We start from the raw sequence: 17,383 nt of genomic DNA, 5'->3' as shown, positions 1-17,383 counted from the left end.
GACAAACCGCTCCAGTATCTTTGCCAAGAAAACCCCAAATGGGGTCACAAAGGGTTAGACACAACTGAAACAACTCAACAGCAAGAGAAGAAAGTAAGCTCCTTGAGGACAGGAAGTTTTTTGGATTTTGTATTATTGTATGTGGAATGAATGAGCAACAGTATGCTATGGTGACTAGGGTTAAGAGTGGAGTCAAGAACTGGGTTTGAATCCCACCTCACACTCTTTCTAGCTGTGTGACCCTCGCCTGGTCACTTTAACACTCTCCTCAGTTAAAGGAGGAATTTGGAATCAAGGGCCTCTAAAGCCCCTTCTGGCTCTAAATCTAGGATTCAATGAATGAATGAGAGCCAGACGACTCTGCACTCCAGGCCCTGGTCACGCTACTCCTCACAGAGGCAATCTAATAAAAATAACTAGAATTTCTGTGTCATGTTAAAGTTTGCAAAGCTCTTTTTGTTCAGTCATTTTCAGTTGTGTCCAACTCTCCGTGACCCCATTCTGGGGTTTTCTTGGCAAAGATACTGGAGTGGTTCACTATTTCCTTCTCCAACTCATTTTACAAATGAGGAAACTGAGGCAAACAGCAACTTGCCCAGGGTCACAAAACTAGGTGTCTGAAGCCGGATTTGAACTCAGGAAGATGAGTCTGCCTGATTTCAAGCCCAACACTCTGTGCACTATGGCGTCAGCTAGCTGCCCCCTCAAAACTCTTACATAGACATTATGTCATCTGAGCTTTGTAATAACCCCATGAGGTCAACACTATCAGTATTATTATTCTCATTTTACAGAAGAGGAAAATGAGTCTCAGAGAAGTTGGGTGACTTGGCCAAGGTCACATAGAGGCAGAGTCCCTCCTGAAGCCAAGTCTGCTGCCAGCGGACCAGACATCAACACTTAGATGAGGGAGTGAGAATGGTTCCATGCAGACAGACAGATTTTTAAAACCAGAAGGAGGTGAGGAGGGGATAAAGGAATCATCCTTGTTCATAGAAGGTGCCCCATTCACTCCAGCCCTGGGAGTTGGAGGCTGCAGGAGGCTGGGAAATGACGAGCAGGGAGAATTGGATCTAGCCTCCCTGTCCAATAGGGCTGTGCCCAGCATCACATCACATCGTCTCCCCCTGGCAAGGCTGGCCCAGGATTCTCAGGGTGAGAAGTGAGGCTGTAACTGTCCTTGACTGCCCTCCTGGGAGATTAGCAACAGAAAGGGCTTCACGAACTAATCTGCCTGGGCACAGTGTGCACACCTCACTGTTTGTAATAGAGCTTGACAGAAGAAAGAGGGATTGGACCCAGAGAGCTGAGTTCAGATCCTGCCTCTGGGGCAGCTGGATGGCATGGTGAATGGAGCACTGGACAGTCAACCTCACACACTTACTGGCTTTGTAACCCTGAGTAAGTCACTTAAAGTGCTGTCTGCCTCAATTTCCATATCTGTAAAACGGAAATAATAACAGCACCTATCTCCCAGGGCCATTGTGACGATCAAATGAGATCATATTTGTAAAGCATTTTGTGAACCTTAAAGCAATATCTAAATGATAGCTGCTACTATTATTACTGCTATTAGCTGTGTGACCTTACACATGTAATGAACCTCTCTGAGCTTCTATTATAAAACTCCTATAGTACCTACCTCAGAGGGTTCATAGGATCATAGATGTGGAGCCAAACATGGATCCCAATCCCCTCATTTTACAGATGGGGAAACTGAGGCCCTGAAAGATGAAGTGACTGTCCAGGGTCACACAGCAAAGATCACAAGGCCACAGATTTATGGCTGGAAGGAACCTTACAGGCCACTGAGTCCAGCCCCCTCATTTTACAGATGGGGAAACTGAGACCAAGAAAAGTAAAATGACCTGTTCAAGGTCACATGGCTAGTGTCTTGTAAGGCTCACATGAGATTACATACGTAAAGCCCTTGGCAAACCTTACAGTGCCCTAGAAATAGCAGCTATTATCATCTCATTCAATCATGCACCTCTGGCCCTATAAGACACATAGTACAAAAACTATTACCCCCATTTTCCATATGAGTAAACTGAGGCAGACAGCACTTTAAGTGACTTACCCAGGTCACACAGCAAGTAAGTATCTGAGGTTGGATTTGAACTCAGTACATAATGCTGAGGACAGGAAAGGCTTCCCCACAGTGGGTGACTGATGAGCTGAGCTTTATAGGAAGCTCAGGATTCTAAGAGGCTGAAGAGAGGAGGGGGTGCCTTCCAGGCATCCCAGAAAATCTGTTCAAAGACAGCAGAAAGAGAGGGAGTATTTGAAAACACAGCAAGCCAGCCAGCCCGGGTGGGAAATGATATCCAATAAGCCTAGAAAAGTAGGTAAGAGCCAAATTGTAAGGGATTTTAATGCCAAGCCAAGGAGTCTGTACATGATCCTAAAAGCAATGGGGAGCTACGGAGGATTCTTGATCAAGCTCTATTTATCGAGCACTTACAACGCACCCTTGGCCCTGAGCTAGGTGCTTTTGGAGAAAAAAGCAAGAGGAAAAGGCATAAAGTCTCCCCAGGGCCATCATTACTTCTCTATTTGCTGAAGACTTGACTCCAGGTGTTATAAAGTGAGCCTATGTTCAGTTGTTGTTTTTTTCCTCTCTTGCTTTCAATTTACGTTCGTAGGAACAGCGACTGACATTTAGCTGATGCCTTAAATAACGCTCCTGGACAAAACAGTTGAGAACACCTTTGATTCACCACCATGCCTGTTCCATACATTTTAAGCCTGCATAATGTGACAGAGTTCTTTCCTCTGTTTCTCTAAATAATTCTTCCCCACCTCCCACCCCCAACACAAACTCTGGAAAGGAAATTCAGAACGGGTAGCGGCGGGCTCCGTGGACTTAACCCCAAAGAGGATTGGGGGAAGAAATTAGTTTGCAAGCTCGCTGAAAAATCTAGGAACTCAGCAATATGGGGAGGGGAGGGAGAGAAAGAATGAATAACGGAAGCTACCCTGGGAAGTAAATTATAATCATCACTGTGTACATTTTAGAGCAGAGACTTAAAACAGCTCACAGCCCAACTCTTTCTGTGTTCGGAAATAATGAGAATTCTCTGGGAATGGGGCCGCCTTCTTGAATGGAAACAGCTTCTCCATGGAGGCCCATTGGAATGGGTTGGAATGTAAAGCAGGAAAGAAGTGGGCTTGACTCCTACAAAAATCCCATCACTATTGATATTAAGTAAGACTTTGGGATACTGAGTTCTCCATCACTGCTGAGTCCAACGTGGGCAGGTTCTCCCAAGGGAGACACCGGAATCTCTTCAATTGGATTCCATTGAATCTGCAATTATTAAGCAACTACTGTGTGCTGGTAATTTATTATTTGAGAGGCAATGGGTAGGCATGGGGAACCTGCAGCCTCGAGGCCACATGTGGCCCTCTAGGTCCTCAAGTGCCACCCTTTGACTGAATCCAAACTTCGCAGAACAAATCCCCTTCATAAAAGGATTTGTTCTGTAAAACTTGCACTCTGTCCAAAGGCCACACGCGAGGACCTAGAAGGCCAAATGCGGCCTTGAGGCCACAGGTTCCCCACCCCTGATAGGGCATAGAAAGCCAGCTTTGGAGATGAGAACAATAGCTAGCATTTATACAAGGTAAGCACTTTACAGATATTATCTCATATCAACCCTGAAAGGCAGGTTGCTCTTATTATCATTACCATCTCATTTTTCTACTTTCAACAATCCTGAGAGGCAGGTGTTGTTATTAGGAGTTTTACAGCTGAGGAAAATGAGGCAGACAGAGGGTAAGTGACTTGCCCAGGATCACACAGCTAGTACATGTCTGAGGCTGGATTTGAACTCAGGTCTTCCTGACTCCAGGCCTGGTGATCTATCCACTGCACCACTTAGCTTCCTCAAGACCTAGGGAGATAATGGGATAAATGAAAATCAATAGAGGGAGATGACTCACATTCAGGATAGATCAGGAAATGCAGATGAGTAGGTGACTATCCCCAGCTATGTCTCTGTTTATTGTCTCTTGGGCTTGTCTCTTATCTCTGTTGTTTCTTGGGTCTGTCTGTCTTTCTGTCTTTATGTGTCCTCTTGCTTTCCTGGCACCAGAGTCATCACTATTATTTCTGGTGCCTGGGGTAAGCAATGCAGAAAAATTCCCTCAAATCAACTTTATAAGACAAATTGCATTGTGTGTGTGTGATTGGAAGAGACTTTGGACCTTGGGATGTGATGCCCCATCAGGGAAGAAACTCCAGGGATGAATGAATGAATGAATGAATGAATGAATGAAAAAATATTTATTAAATGCTTATGTAAATGATACTAAATCATTTCACCCCTTCAGTTTCCAAATCTGTCTTTTTTCTCCTCATCTGTCAAGAGAGGATGACAATACTTGCCCTGCCTGTCTCACAGGGCTGTTATGAGGATGACCTTTTGGAAACCTTAAAACACTCATGAAATCTAAATTATTATTATCATCCCCGTTTGCGGAAATTGAGGCCTAGAGAGTTTAAGTGACTTGGGCCCAGGGTTCCCAACTCTAGGTTCAGAGATCAGTCTGCTAAAGCATATTAACTCCTGAGGACATGGATGCTCTCTTAGTTAAAAAGTACATTGGAGAGGCAGCTAGGTGGTGCAGTGGATAGAGCACTGGCCCTGAAGTCAGGAGCACCTGAGTTGAAATCCGGCCTCAGACCAGACACTTGACACTTACTAGCTGCATGACCTGGACAAGTTACTTAACCCCAGCTGCCTAAGCAAAAAAAAAAAAAAAAAAAGTCCATTGGAAAGGAGGGGCCAGGGAGGAAGGCACACCCACCATTTCATCTGTGTGAGGCAGCGAGGAGTCCAAAAGACCTGAGTGCGAATTCAGCCTCTGCCACTTACTAAACTGTGTGACCACAGGCAAGTAGGTTTCCGTCTCTGAGCTTCAGTTTGCTCATCTGTAAAATGGGGAGGTTGTTGCCTCTAAGGTACCTTTCAGCTCCAGATCTATGATCTTATAGATTATGATTGAACTATTATCCTTTGACCTTAAAGCATGGTATAAGTAGCAGTTGTATTAGCCAGGAGCCCAACTGGCTACCCGATGTACATTTTAATCAACAAACATTTATTAAGTACCTGCTAGGTACCAGGCACTGTGCTCAGCACTGAGAATACAGATAAATACAAAGAATGAAAAAGTTCCTGCCCTCAAGGACCTTACATTTAAAGAGAGTGAAAACAAGGAGTGTCTAAGTAGGTCAATCAGTAAACATTTATTAAGCACCTGCTACTTGCCAGGCACTGTAGAGCTGGGGATACAAAAAGAGGCAAAAGACAGTCCCTGCCCTCAAGGAGCTTACAATCTAATGAGGGGAGATAACAAGCAAACAAAGCTATGTATAGGATAAATGGAGAATCATTAACAGAGGGAAGGTACTGGAATTAAGAGGGGCTGGAGAAGGCTTCCTGTAGGAGGTGGGATTTTAGTTGGGACTTTAAGGAAGCCAGGGAGGTCAGTAGGTGGAGATGAGGTGGGAGAGCCTTCCAGGCATGGGGACAACCAGTGCGAATGCCCAGAACTGAGAGATGGGGTGTCTTGTTCATGGACCAGCCAGGAGGCCAGGATCCCTGGACCTAAGAGTGTGCATTGGGGAGTAAGGTGTGAGAAGGCTGGAAAAGTGGGAAGGGGATGGTTATGAAGGGCCTTGAATGTTAAACAGCACAGAGTTGTTCAATACATTTGTGTGGGAGGGCGCCAGCAGTCTGGGGATCAGGAAAGGCTTCATGCAGGAGTGTATCTGAACTGAGTCTCAAAGGAAGAGGTTTCTATGACGTCCTTAGCACAGAGCCCGGCATATAATAGGCACTTACTGAATGTTGCTCAATGGATTCCTTCACTCCCACGGAGGTGATGTGAACTCCTGCCCTGTTCTCTCCTCCTCAGACCTTCCGAGACCTCAGGCAGCATTTCCTCCTCACTGGCAGGTTGGTGGTGTGGGGGAGCAGATGCCTTCTCTTAGATAATCCGTCTGGACCAGCCTCTAGAAGGCAAACATCTCCCCACCCACTAGTGACGATGAGTGGAGGCAGGGCGGCCATCCTAATGACTGGTTTTTGGACAGTCAGCCCCATCTGAAAGGCAGCATGGTGTAAAGAACAGAGGCCTGGCCTTGGAGTCGGAGTGACCTGGATTCGAATTCCACCAGCTGCATGACTTTCACTCACTTAACCCTTCTAACACTCTGTGTAGAAGAGAAGGTGCTGATCTCCATCAGTGGAGGGAGTCTCCTTACCTGGGAGATCCCCCCTGATAATTAAATCACAGGGCCATGCTCTGTCTGTGTCCTATCCATCCTTATTACTGGGAGGATCCCTACCTGTGCCCTGCCTTCACTTCCTTCCTGGAGACTTTTGCCCGAATCAAGTACTCATGAAATCCCCGCTCTGGGCACCTGCTCCAGCCCATCGGTATCTCCTATGTGACATCTCAGGGAGCTGGCCGAACCTGACAGCCCACCCACCACTGAGGTCAAGTGGAAAGCTTCCTGTACTAGAAATCACGAACACCCAGGTCCAAACCCTTTCTCCGCTACTGACTCCTTGTGTCGCCTTGGACAAGTCACTGTACATCTCTGAGCCTCCATTTTTCCTTAGTGAATGCTAAGACCATGGGCTGCTTCTACATCCCAAATCCAAAAAGCCTTTTGGTCTCTTTGACCAAAGTCAGAATCCTATAACCTCTGAGGCAGCAGGGGCCTCTGAAGCCAGCTAGAACAGCCCACACCTGCACAAAAATCCCTCCAACAATGTCCCCAGCCGCAACTGATCCAAGATCTCCCCAAAACTTCTAGTGACGGGGAGCTCACCACCTCCACATTCCACTTAGGAACAGCCCTCCTTGCTAGGGAGCCTTCCCTGCCATCCAGCACAGCATTATAGACAGAGCACTGGACCTAGAGTCAGGTGACTGCTTGGTTCTGCCCTGTCCAAGCTGTGGGACTTCCCCTTATGGGCTTCTATTTCTTCACCCATTAAATGTGGGGTAATAACACCAGCCCTAGCTACCTAACAGAGTTGTTGGGGGCAAAAAAAAAAAAAAAAAAGGTTCACAAACCTAAAACATTTCAGAAAGGTCCCAGGATCATTTCAGATTTACATCTGAAAGAGACCACATCCAGACCCCTCATTTTACAGATCCAGAGACATTTACTTAGTCAATCAACACACCTTTGTGTAAGCACCTACTATATGCTAGGCATTTTGCTAAGCACTGGGGTTGCAAGGAAGGCAGAAAGCAGTCCCTGCTCTCCGGAAGCTCAAGAGGGAAGACAACATGCATGCATGCAAGCCCAGATAGATATAGGATAAATTGGAGATTTAGTGACATATTTTATGATGCCGGATCACCCAGCGTCACCCAGTTGTGAGGATCAGAGCTTAATGGGTGTAAAGCACTTTGCAGACCTTCAGATGCTATGGAAATGCAGACCTTCAGAAAGCTATTATTGTACCAGGGTCATTTCATTATTCTTATTATTGTTATATTAACCTGTTATTGTTATTCACCTATGGATTTCCCATGCTAGGATGTATGCAGAGTCAAGGCCGATGAAGCGTCTGCTTCCCGTCGTCCACCAAACCTATAATTTTGTCAGGGCAGGCTATTGGGTTTGTCAGGCCCAATGTGTATTTTATGAACTGGCTTTGATAATCGCTCATTATATTGTTTCTCCTCTAAGTGTTTGCCCATCAATTGCCTCGTTATTTGTCCTAATATTTTACCCAGGATTGAAATGAAGCTAACTGGCCAGTAATTTCGTGGGTCTCCCTTTTTACAGATCAGCACAACCCTGTTACAGAAAGCTTTCCCGTGTCATCTTAGGCGAGAGACACAAAACTTCTCTGCCCCAGGCCCTAGGGACCCAGGAAGACTCCAGAAGGCTTCCAGAACAGATAGAGAATGAACAGCCTACTCAAAACAGCTGGCCTGGGATACTGGGCCAAACCCAAGATAGCTTACTGGGTCCCAGGAACCAAGTTCAAATCCCAGCCCTGAAATTTACTATTTGTGTGACCTTGGGCAAGTCAGGCAGACAGTAAACATTTATTAAGTGCCTACTATATTCTAGGCACTGTGCCAAGCACTGGGTATGCAAAGAAAGGCAAAAAAGACAATCCCTGCCCTCAAGGAGCTTGTAATCTAATCTAGAGTTATGGTCTTGTCAACTTTCTGTGTGACCTTGGCTAAGTCACTTAAGCTCAGAAAGCTTATTTGTAGCGATATTGTGAAAGTCCTGCTCATTCTCTGCTCTGGTCAGACCACAGGTGGAGTAGTCTATTCAGTCCTGGGCACTGTGTTTTAGGAATGACATTGATAGGCTTTTATGGTATCCAGAGGAGAGCAGCCAAGATGGCCAAGCAATTATTATGCACTTACTATGTACCAGAGCGCTGTGCTAAGCACTTTACAATCATTATCTCATTTGATCCTTACAACAAACCTGGGAGATGGGTGTTATTTTTATCCCCATTTTACAGATGGGGAAACTCAGGCAGACTGAGATGCCTTGGCCAGGGCCACACAACTAGTAAGTGTCTGAGGCTGGATTTGAACTCAGGCCTCCCTGACTCCAGACGCTGAGGTGCCTCAGTGTTCCATGCCTGCCTCCAGGTCCTCTGGCAGCACACAATGAAACAACCCTTGGCCATCATCCCAGCAGGCTCATAAATGTGAGACTTTGATCTTATGACCCCTGACAGCCTCAGTTTCTTCATCTGTAAAATGAGATAGCTTGAGCAGTTTGTGAATCTAACTAATCTAAGTTTGTGTACTAAGTTAATTAGTCCAACTGAAAAAACAAAGTGAGTCTGCCACTTCTCCCCTCTCCCTGGAGAGGCTGAGATGGGGGTTGGATCTCACCAACATTTCATCCCATTGAGTCCTAGGTCAGACAGTCAGTCATCCAGCACGGGGCTAAGTACAAAGGCCAAAGACAGTCCCTGACCTCAAGGAGCTCCCAGTCGGATGGGGGAGATAATGTGGAAACAACTATGTACAAACAAGATGGAGACAGGTTCAATTGGGAGTCATCTCCAAAGGAAGGCGTTGGTAGTGGTGGGATCAGGAAAGGCAGGGTTTTAGCTGAGACTTGAAGGAGGCCAGGAGGTGGAAATGAGGAGGAAGAGCATTCCAGGCATGGGGGACAGTCAGGAGATGAGTGTCCCGTGGGAGGAACGGCCAGGAGGCCAGTGACGCTGGAATGAAGAGTAAGTGAAGAGAAGAAAGGTGTAAGAAGACCAGAAAGGGCTTTCAAAGCCAAATAAACAATTTTATATTTGATCTGGGAAGTAATAAATAGGAAGACATTGGAGTTTATTGAGCAGAGGAATGTGGGGTGACATGATCAGACCTGCACCTTAGGAATTTTGAGAGCTGAGTGGGACATGGGTTGGAGGGGGGAGAGACTGGAGGCAGGCAGACCTTCTCCCCTCCCAAGCAGGCTATTGCAATAGTCCAGGCATGAAGTGATGAGGGCCAGGGTGGGGGCAGGGTCAGAGGAGAGAAGGGAGTGTATTCAAGATACGCTTTGATGGCAGAATTGACAAGACTTGAAAACAGATTGGATTGGGACCTCTGAGAAGCCTACAATCCAACGCGCTCATTTTGTAGATGAAGAAACTGAGGCACCGGGGAAATGAAACAGTCTGCCCAAGGTCACATCAGAGTTAGAATTTGAACCTAGGCTAATGAAGCAAGAAAGCACTTATTAAGCACATACTGTATACCAAGCATTATGCTAGTCAACCTGTGTTGACTAGTTCCTCAAATGCCATCTTCATTGAGTTCACGAAGAGTGCTTCTTCTGAGGTGTCGGGGCCAAGGAGAGGGTGAATAAATGCAGAGATTCGCCACCGTAAACAAAAAACACGAGGTTTCAAAAATTGTAAAGCCTTCTCAAAACTCCACTTACTGTCCTCCAAGGTCTCCAGGCCCTGACCTGACCCACCCTCGGTAACCCCGTGTAGGAGCCTTGTAACAAGAGAGTTTCCAGGATTGAAGGGGGAAGGAATCACAGTGACCCAAACAATTATAGCGTTCAAGCACAATGCAGCATCAATACTGTAATTCACCTACCCATGAGTGGATGCCATCCTTTATTACCATTGCATGTAATTATCCTGCATTGATACTTGGATAGGCTGGGTGCTGGGCTGGGCTCCTTCCCCTTGCCATGCCAGAGCTGGATTTTTCCTCTCCACTCATCCCAGAATCAGGGCAGGTCCCCCACAAGCCAGTCCTGGGACCCCAGCACCCTCAGCTGCTCTCATGTCGGTCTGACTTCCCTGACCCTGGACCCTTCTTGGCATTTTTTCGAGAAACCCAACACAATAGACAGCATTTTCTTGAACTTATTAAAAAATCCAGACTTGTAAATTAATTTGTTCTGTGTTGTACAATGGCGGTGCAGATGGACTCATTAGCATGCACACAACAAATAATTATAGATGAATTTTTAGCTGGCCTGCCTAATGGGCTTGCTGGGTTAATTATGTCAATGTATAATTACATCAGCCGTGGGAGACATAATGGTACACCCTGCTGAGCAGACACTAGCTAATGATGGTGTAATGCTGACAGAGGAGAGACAGACTGTTTGAATGCACCTGCTTACCTCGGCATAAACTGCTATTGTCTTCTTCTTCCTTTGCCTAAATAAACTGGCATTATGAGGAGGAGGTGGTAGTGGGGGTGGTGGAGGGAGGAAGAGGGAAGAGGTTTGTTTGTTGGGGCCAAGGGACAGCGAAGGAGAGCTCTCCCGGTGCTTCTGGTGGGAAGGGGTTGGGTGGTCCCCAGATTCTCAGCAGGAGCGGGGGAAAGATGTCACTCTGGGGTTCATGCATGACTCAGAAATGCCCACTTGGGAGGGCAGGTTCTTCATGGGCAGAAGTGTGGGGTGGGGAAAAATCAGTGATTGAACTGGGAGTGTTGGGGCTGGCCGCGAGCTCTCTGAAGGAGTCACTTCCCCTCTGTGGGAGCATGTCGTCCTCTGCGACGTGTGGGATCGGAGGGGTGGACTGGATGGTCTTTAAAGACACTTCTAGCTCTGGCATTCAGTGCTCTAGAGCCCCTCTCACCGCTGACCTTTTTGGTACCAATGTCCCTCTCAGCTCTGGTTTTCTGTGATCTAACGTCCCCCTTAGCCCTGTGTTCTAAGTACTCTTCCATCTGGCATGTGTTCTAAGGCACTCCTCCCGGCTCTGACATTCCATGTTCTAAGGTCCTTCCCGTCTCTGAACTATATTCTGGACAGGTTGGCCTTGTCTGCAGAGGGCTAGCTAGCTTCGTCTTCTCCTTCGGATTCTAAGGATGCTCCTGAGATGTTGGGGGGGGGGGGTTTCTATTGCTGTTGGTTCCAGCCTCCGTGTCTGTGTATTCTCACCAGTATCAATTGTCCATTGCAGTTAGCGCCTCTCCTATATCATTGATTGACCCAGCGGTTAGCATCCCAGTATCATTTAATCGATTAGTATCAATTACCTTTTGTAAAAGGGAAATGTCTTGAGAAGATGCAGTAAGAACAAAAGATAAACACAGCCCCCCAAACCCGGAAGGGGGTGAGGCACACTTCCCTCAGCACCTCAGTCTTTGGGGTAAATGAGCTCAGATGTAAAGTGATTCACTCCACCAAATTCATTTTGGAATGTCATCTAGCTGCTGGACAAGCCCATCCCTTGCTGCCGGACCTTGGCTCTCAGCTGTTGCTGAGCTGGGGCCTTTCCCTTGGGGCTTCATTTCCGTCTGGACAGGAAGAGCAAGGCCATTGGTGTTCTCCCCACCCAGAGACGTACAGCAATTTTTGCCTCACTCACCACCATGAGAAAGAGAGATGAGCGTACTTTTGTACACGCGCTCATTTCTGGCCCAGCAGCCAATTAACAGGCCCCTCTTCAGCTGACAGTAAGCAGACGGGAACCAGCTGCAGAAGCTTGTGTATGCCCTCCATGACACATGCCTGGAAAAGGCTCACCAAGCGTCCGTGTAGGGGACAGCATCAGTCCAAGCATTCTGGTTCTTGCTCTAGAGGACTGGCTTTAATTGACCACTCTCCCATTCCATATGTAGTCCTTTACAGTTTAAAAAGTTCTTTCTTCACGGGAACCTTGTCCTGGGAGATCCTAATACTATTAATAATGCTATCAATTAATAATATTATTTAATAAATTAATGTTATTTAATAATGTGATAAATAACAAAAAAGATTGAACACCATTGTTTATAGGTTAATTAATATGATTAGTAATTAATGATGGCATTATTAAATATTATTTGAGAAAAATTTTAAACTGTTACTAATAATACACCTATAGAATGCTTTAAGGCGCACATAATGCTTTTTTTGCAACAGCCCTGTGAGGTAAATAGCACAAATTTTGTTGTTCTCATTTTACAGATGAGGAAGGTGAGGCTTTGAGAGCTGAAAGTCTCTTGGATGAGAGAGAGTCGCCCAAGGTCACAGTGTTGGGGGACAGAATTCACACCCAGACATCCAGACTGCTAAGTCCAGTACTCCTATCACATCAGGTTGCCTCTTGAAGACAGAGGTTTATTATCTCCATGTTACTAAGGAGAAATTGAGACTTGGAGCAGTTAAGTGTCTTATTCTTGTCACACCACTAGTAAGAGGCAGAGGCTGGGCTTGAACCAGGATCCGACCCCAAGTCCTGTGCTTTCCCCCATTAAACTAGGCTGGCTGCCTCTCCCCGTTGGAGCTATAGGGGGAGCGGTGAGTTGTGGGAATTGGGCAAGCCGCTCACCAGTTTGCTTTCTCCTCAGACCCTGTGCCTGTGTTTGAGGCAGCAAGAAGCTTAGAAGATAGATTGCAGCAGCTACAAGCTTTCGACCCCACCAGCCAACCCCTGAAAGATCTCCACGTCCAGTGGAAGAAACATCCAGAGATTCTCAAGACCAAAGGTACCATCGCTTTCTGCCTAAAGGATTCCCTGAGGAAAATAATCTGGGGGTTATAGTGCACCGTCAGCTCAATACAAGTCACCAGGGTTGGAAACCCAAAGCTAGTGCTATCTTGGGCTGTATTGGAATGGTCCAAGCTTCCAGGAAAAGGTGGTGATGGTCCCACTGTCTTCTGCCCTGATCAGAGCGTCTGGAGTATTATGTTCAGGTCTAGGCACCACAATTTAAGAAAAATGTTAATAGAGCAGAAAGGATTTAAAGGAGAACTGGGATGGTAAAGGTTCATGTCATCTGAAAATTGGGTTAAGAAACTGGAGATGTTAACTTGGGAAGAGAAAACTCAGGGAGACAAGACAGCTATCATCAAGTATCTGAAGGGCTCATATAGATGAGAGATCAGGCTTGTTCTGCTTGGCACTGCAAGGCAGAACCAGATGTTGCAAAGAGTTGAATCTGATTTTACCGTCGGGAAAAAAAATGGAATGGGCTTCCCCGAGAGGTGGTGGGTCTTCGAGGAGAGGCTGGACAACCAGGGTCAAATCCATTTTAGTGGAGACAGATGCCTTTCGTATGCAGGTTGGACTGATAGATGGCTCTTGAGGTCCCTTCCAACTCACCCATTCTATCTGAGAGGGCATCTCTCTCCTCTGCTTCCACTTTTCCTCTATTTCCCCAGTTCCCCCAACATCCTCAATTCACAGGGAATTGCATCCAAGCTAAGGAGACTCAAGATATCTCACTTTACAGTAGTGGAAAGGCTGAAAGGATGGAGAGCTTCTGTTTCAAGAAGCATTTATTAAGCGCTTACTGTGTGCTAGGCACTGCACTCTGTACTCTGATATAATTAAAAAGAATACCCGATATAATTCAAAAGAATGAAAAAGAAGAAAAAAGAATGAAAAAAAGAATGAAATGGTCCCTGTAGTCAGCCCCACAAGGAGCCGACAGGAGCGGGCGAGGGGCAAACTTGAATACAGTCAGTCTATCAAGATTTATTAAGTACCTACTATGTGCAAAGTGCTGGGGATGAAGAGACAAAAATGAAACAGTCCCCTACCATCAAGAAGTTTACATTCTGCTGGGAGAAACAGAGACCCTCCAAACTTTAGATCTATGTTCATGTCTTTTGTTGTTTGGTCGTTTCAGTCCTACTCTCCATGACCCTGTTTGGGGTTTTCCTTGGCGAAAAATAGTAGAGTGATTTGCCATTTCCTTCTCCAGCTCATTTGACAGATGAGGAAACTGAGGCAAGCAGGGTTAAGTGACTTGCCCAGGGTCACACAGCTAGTTAAGTGTCTGAGGCCAGGTTTAAATTCTATCCCCACTATCGCCTGTGCTACCTGCTTGCCCACAATATGACATACATAATATGAACCCTCCAAGGAGCCCTGATTTCACCACTATGGGTAGTCCTTGAATTGTTTTAGCTCCTAACCCCTTTACACCTCAGTAGATGGTCTGTCCCCAGGAGCTTCTGTGTCCAAAATCATCCCTCTTTGTCTGGTGGAGCCTTTTCAGGCTCTGCTAGGCTGGTCATAGCATCATAGGATTGTCTGTCTAGAGCTGAAAGGGCCATTGGTGATCACTGAATCCAACCCCCTTATTTTACAGACGAAGAAACCGAGGCCCACGGAGGTTCAATAGCTAATCATAAGATCCTGGATCTGGTGCTGAAAAAGACCTTAGAGGTCAACTCCATCATTTACCAGATGAGGAAACTGAGACCAGGAAAAGGGAAGTGACTTTGCCACAGTCACATAGATAGTAAGCGGCAAAGCCAGGATCCAAACCCAGCTACAGACTGTGGAGCCGGCCTCCATGTGGGGGCAGACACAAAGCCCTTCCCACTTCAGTGGGGCCTGCCAGACCTCGCACACATCTGCATCCTCTCTCCAGGTCGAGAGTTCTTAACCTTCGTTGGTTACGGAACCCTCTGGCAGCTGGTGAACCCACGGATCCCTTCTCAGAATTAACGTTTTTAAATACATAAAACACGTGGGATTACAAAGAAACCAATTGCAATTGACATACATTTACCAAAATATTCTTTTAAAACAAGTTCCTACCTTAAGAGTCCCTGCTGGCCTATGGTGACCTCTTCAGTGCCCGGGGGTCTGGGGGTTCTTTAGGATAACTCTCCAGTTGATATAGGCAAGCTTTTCAAAGTCTCAAGAGACCAGAGTGGCCATCGGGTCAGACCCATACCCCAAGAGGAACCCCACTACAGCATACCCTCCAAGTGTTCATCCATCTGGAAGAAGTGAGGGAGGGAGAACCTAATATTTCCCATTCCACCCGTGAAGATTCTCAATGTTGGGGAGCTTTTCCTGCTGTCAACGTGGCTCTGGAGTTGGTGGAGAATCAGTCGGCCCCCTTCCCACTTCCACCCATCGCTCCCAGTTCTGACCTCTGGGGCCAAGCAGATCTTTCCCTAGGCTAGCTTTTGAAAGCCCAGGGGACCCAACATGCCTCAGTCAGACCCTGGAAGGGAATAAGCCCCTGAATCCACACAGAGCATTTCCCCTTTCAAAGGACTCTGTCCTTTCTGCTTTTTGATCCCCTCAACCTTTGTGAGGGAGGCAGGGGAGGGATCTGCCTCCTTTACAAACATTTGTTGGATGCCTGCCTTGTATGAGCAAGGCCCCAGAGGGGAGACACAAGGAAGGATAGGGGGTGTCCTTCAAGCCCTGAAGGGATATAGGGCAGAATGTGGAGACAAGTCAGACACAGGAGACAGGTCAATGAACATGCAGGGTGATCAATGACTGGCTGCCAGCAGAGGGCTCGGGGACAGAAGGGGCAGGAGAGATACTTCCTGGGAGGAGCAGAATTTCTACTGACACCTTGCCCTCCAGGAAAGGGAAGGGTCTTCCTAAGAGGCAGAGGGATGGAGTGGAAGGAGAGCTGAATCTTGAGGCAGAAGGCACAAGTTTGAGACACAGCTTACTAGCTGTGTGATCTGTGCCTCAGTTTCCTCATCTGTTAAATGGGAATATTCATGTATGCACTATCTGCCTTACAAAGGTGCTATGTCGATAACCCTCTAATACCAATGCCTTTCCCCTGTTAATTATTTCCTGTTTATCTTGTATCTGGTTTGCTTTGTATGTATTTGTTTGCATGTTGTCACCCCCATTAGATTGTACGCACCTTTAGGACAGGGACCGTCTTTTGCCGCTTTTTGTATCCCCAGTGCCTGGCACCTAGTAGGTGCTTAATAAATGTTTGTTGAATTGAATTGTCTCCCCATTAGATTGCGAACTCCTTGAGGGTAGGGACCATCTTTTGCTGATTTTTGTATCCCCAGTGTTTAGCACAGTGCCTGGCACATAGTAGGTGCTTAATAAATGTTTATTAATAATAGCTAAAATTTTTACATAGTACCCGTCATGTGTTGGGCATTATGCTCGGCTCTTTACGCATATTACTCATTTGACCCTCACAGCAACCCAGGGAGATAGGTGCTGTTTTTATCCCCACTTTACCTGTGGGGAAACTGAGGCAGACAGTAGTTAAATGACCTGCTCTGGGTCGCACAGCTAATGAATGTCTGAATCTGGATTGGAATTCAGGTCTTCCTGACTCCAGGCTCACAGGGCCCTGTGTACTGTGGCGCCCCTCGTGGCCATCAGTGGTACAACGGGCGGTGTGCTGGTCTTGGCATCCCAGGCTCAGACGCCATCGACTCCACCCCCTCCTTCTTTTTAGATGTGAAGAAACGGAAGCCCAGAGAGAGATCATAGGATCGGTCACAGGTCTAGAGCTGAAAGGAACCTTGGAGGCCACTGAATCCAACCACCTCGTTGTACAGATGAGGAAGTCGAGGCCCACGGAGGTGAAGGGACTTAGCCAACATCCCGAAGGTAAAAAAGTCCCTTCGCCTCTTTTGGCCTCAGTTTCCTCATCTGTAAAATGGGGGTAGTATAGCCCCTACCTCCCAGGGTTGTTGTGAAGATCAAACACATTTGTGAAGAGCTATGTAGATACTAGTTATTATTGCTCTGTTTTCATTATTATTATTATTAAGCACTTCGTAAGCCATGAATCTGTATCTCTGGAGGATCTTATCACTAGACAGATCCCGTGGTGTGGGAATGGCAGTCACCCATGCAGATCGCAGCCCGCCTTTATCTTAGTAGAATAGAGTTACTCTTTTTTCATTTAAAATTCCATTAATAAGCATTTATTACGTAGTAGCTGTGGTAGTAATAGTAGTAGTAGTAGTAGCAGCAATAGTAGAAATAGTAGTCCTAGTAGTAATTACCTTCACATTTGTGTGCCCAAGTTACTCTTTTTTCATTGAAAATTCTTTCTATTAATAAGCATTTATTAAGTAGTAGTAGTAGTAGTGGCCACAATAGTGGAAATAGTGGTAGTGGTAATAGTAGTAGTAATTACCTTCACATTTGTGTACCCAAGTTACTCTTTT

At 46.4% G+C, this 17,383-nt stretch overlaps 1 protein-coding gene across 9 annotated transcripts in view; it reads left to right on the top strand.

Moving 5' to 3' along the window:
• The window catches only part of CUX2 (cut like homeobox 2), a 377,819-nt gene that overhangs the window by 303,404 nt on the left and 57,032 nt on the right, over nucleotides 1-17,383 (top strand). For 7 of the 9 annotated variants that reach the window (XM_027857392.1, XM_027857397.1, XM_027857393.1 and 4 more), the window contains 2 exons: nucleotides 12,434-12,442; nucleotides 12,817-12,954. In XM_027857392.1, the coding sequence (XP_027713193.1) occupies nucleotides 12,434-12,442; nucleotides 12,817-12,954 (147 nt within the window). Of the gene's footprint in view, nucleotides 1-12,433; nucleotides 12,443-12,816; nucleotides 12,955-16,738; nucleotides 16,818-17,383 lie in introns of those variants that run through there. The other 2 variants (XM_027857391.1, XM_027857398.1) reach the window with 2 other exon arrangements.

Source organism: Vombatus ursinus, unplaced genomic scaffold (genome assembly GCF_900497805.2).
Source record: "Vombatus ursinus unplaced genomic scaffold, bare-nosed wombat genome assembly UNPS02012122.1, whole genome shotgun sequence".
Classification (NCBI taxonomy): domain Eukaryota; kingdom Metazoa; phylum Chordata; class Mammalia; order Diprotodontia; family Vombatidae; genus Vombatus; species Vombatus ursinus.
Note: the sequence above shows the minus strand (reverse complement) of the source record. Positions and strands in the feature narration are given on the sequence as shown.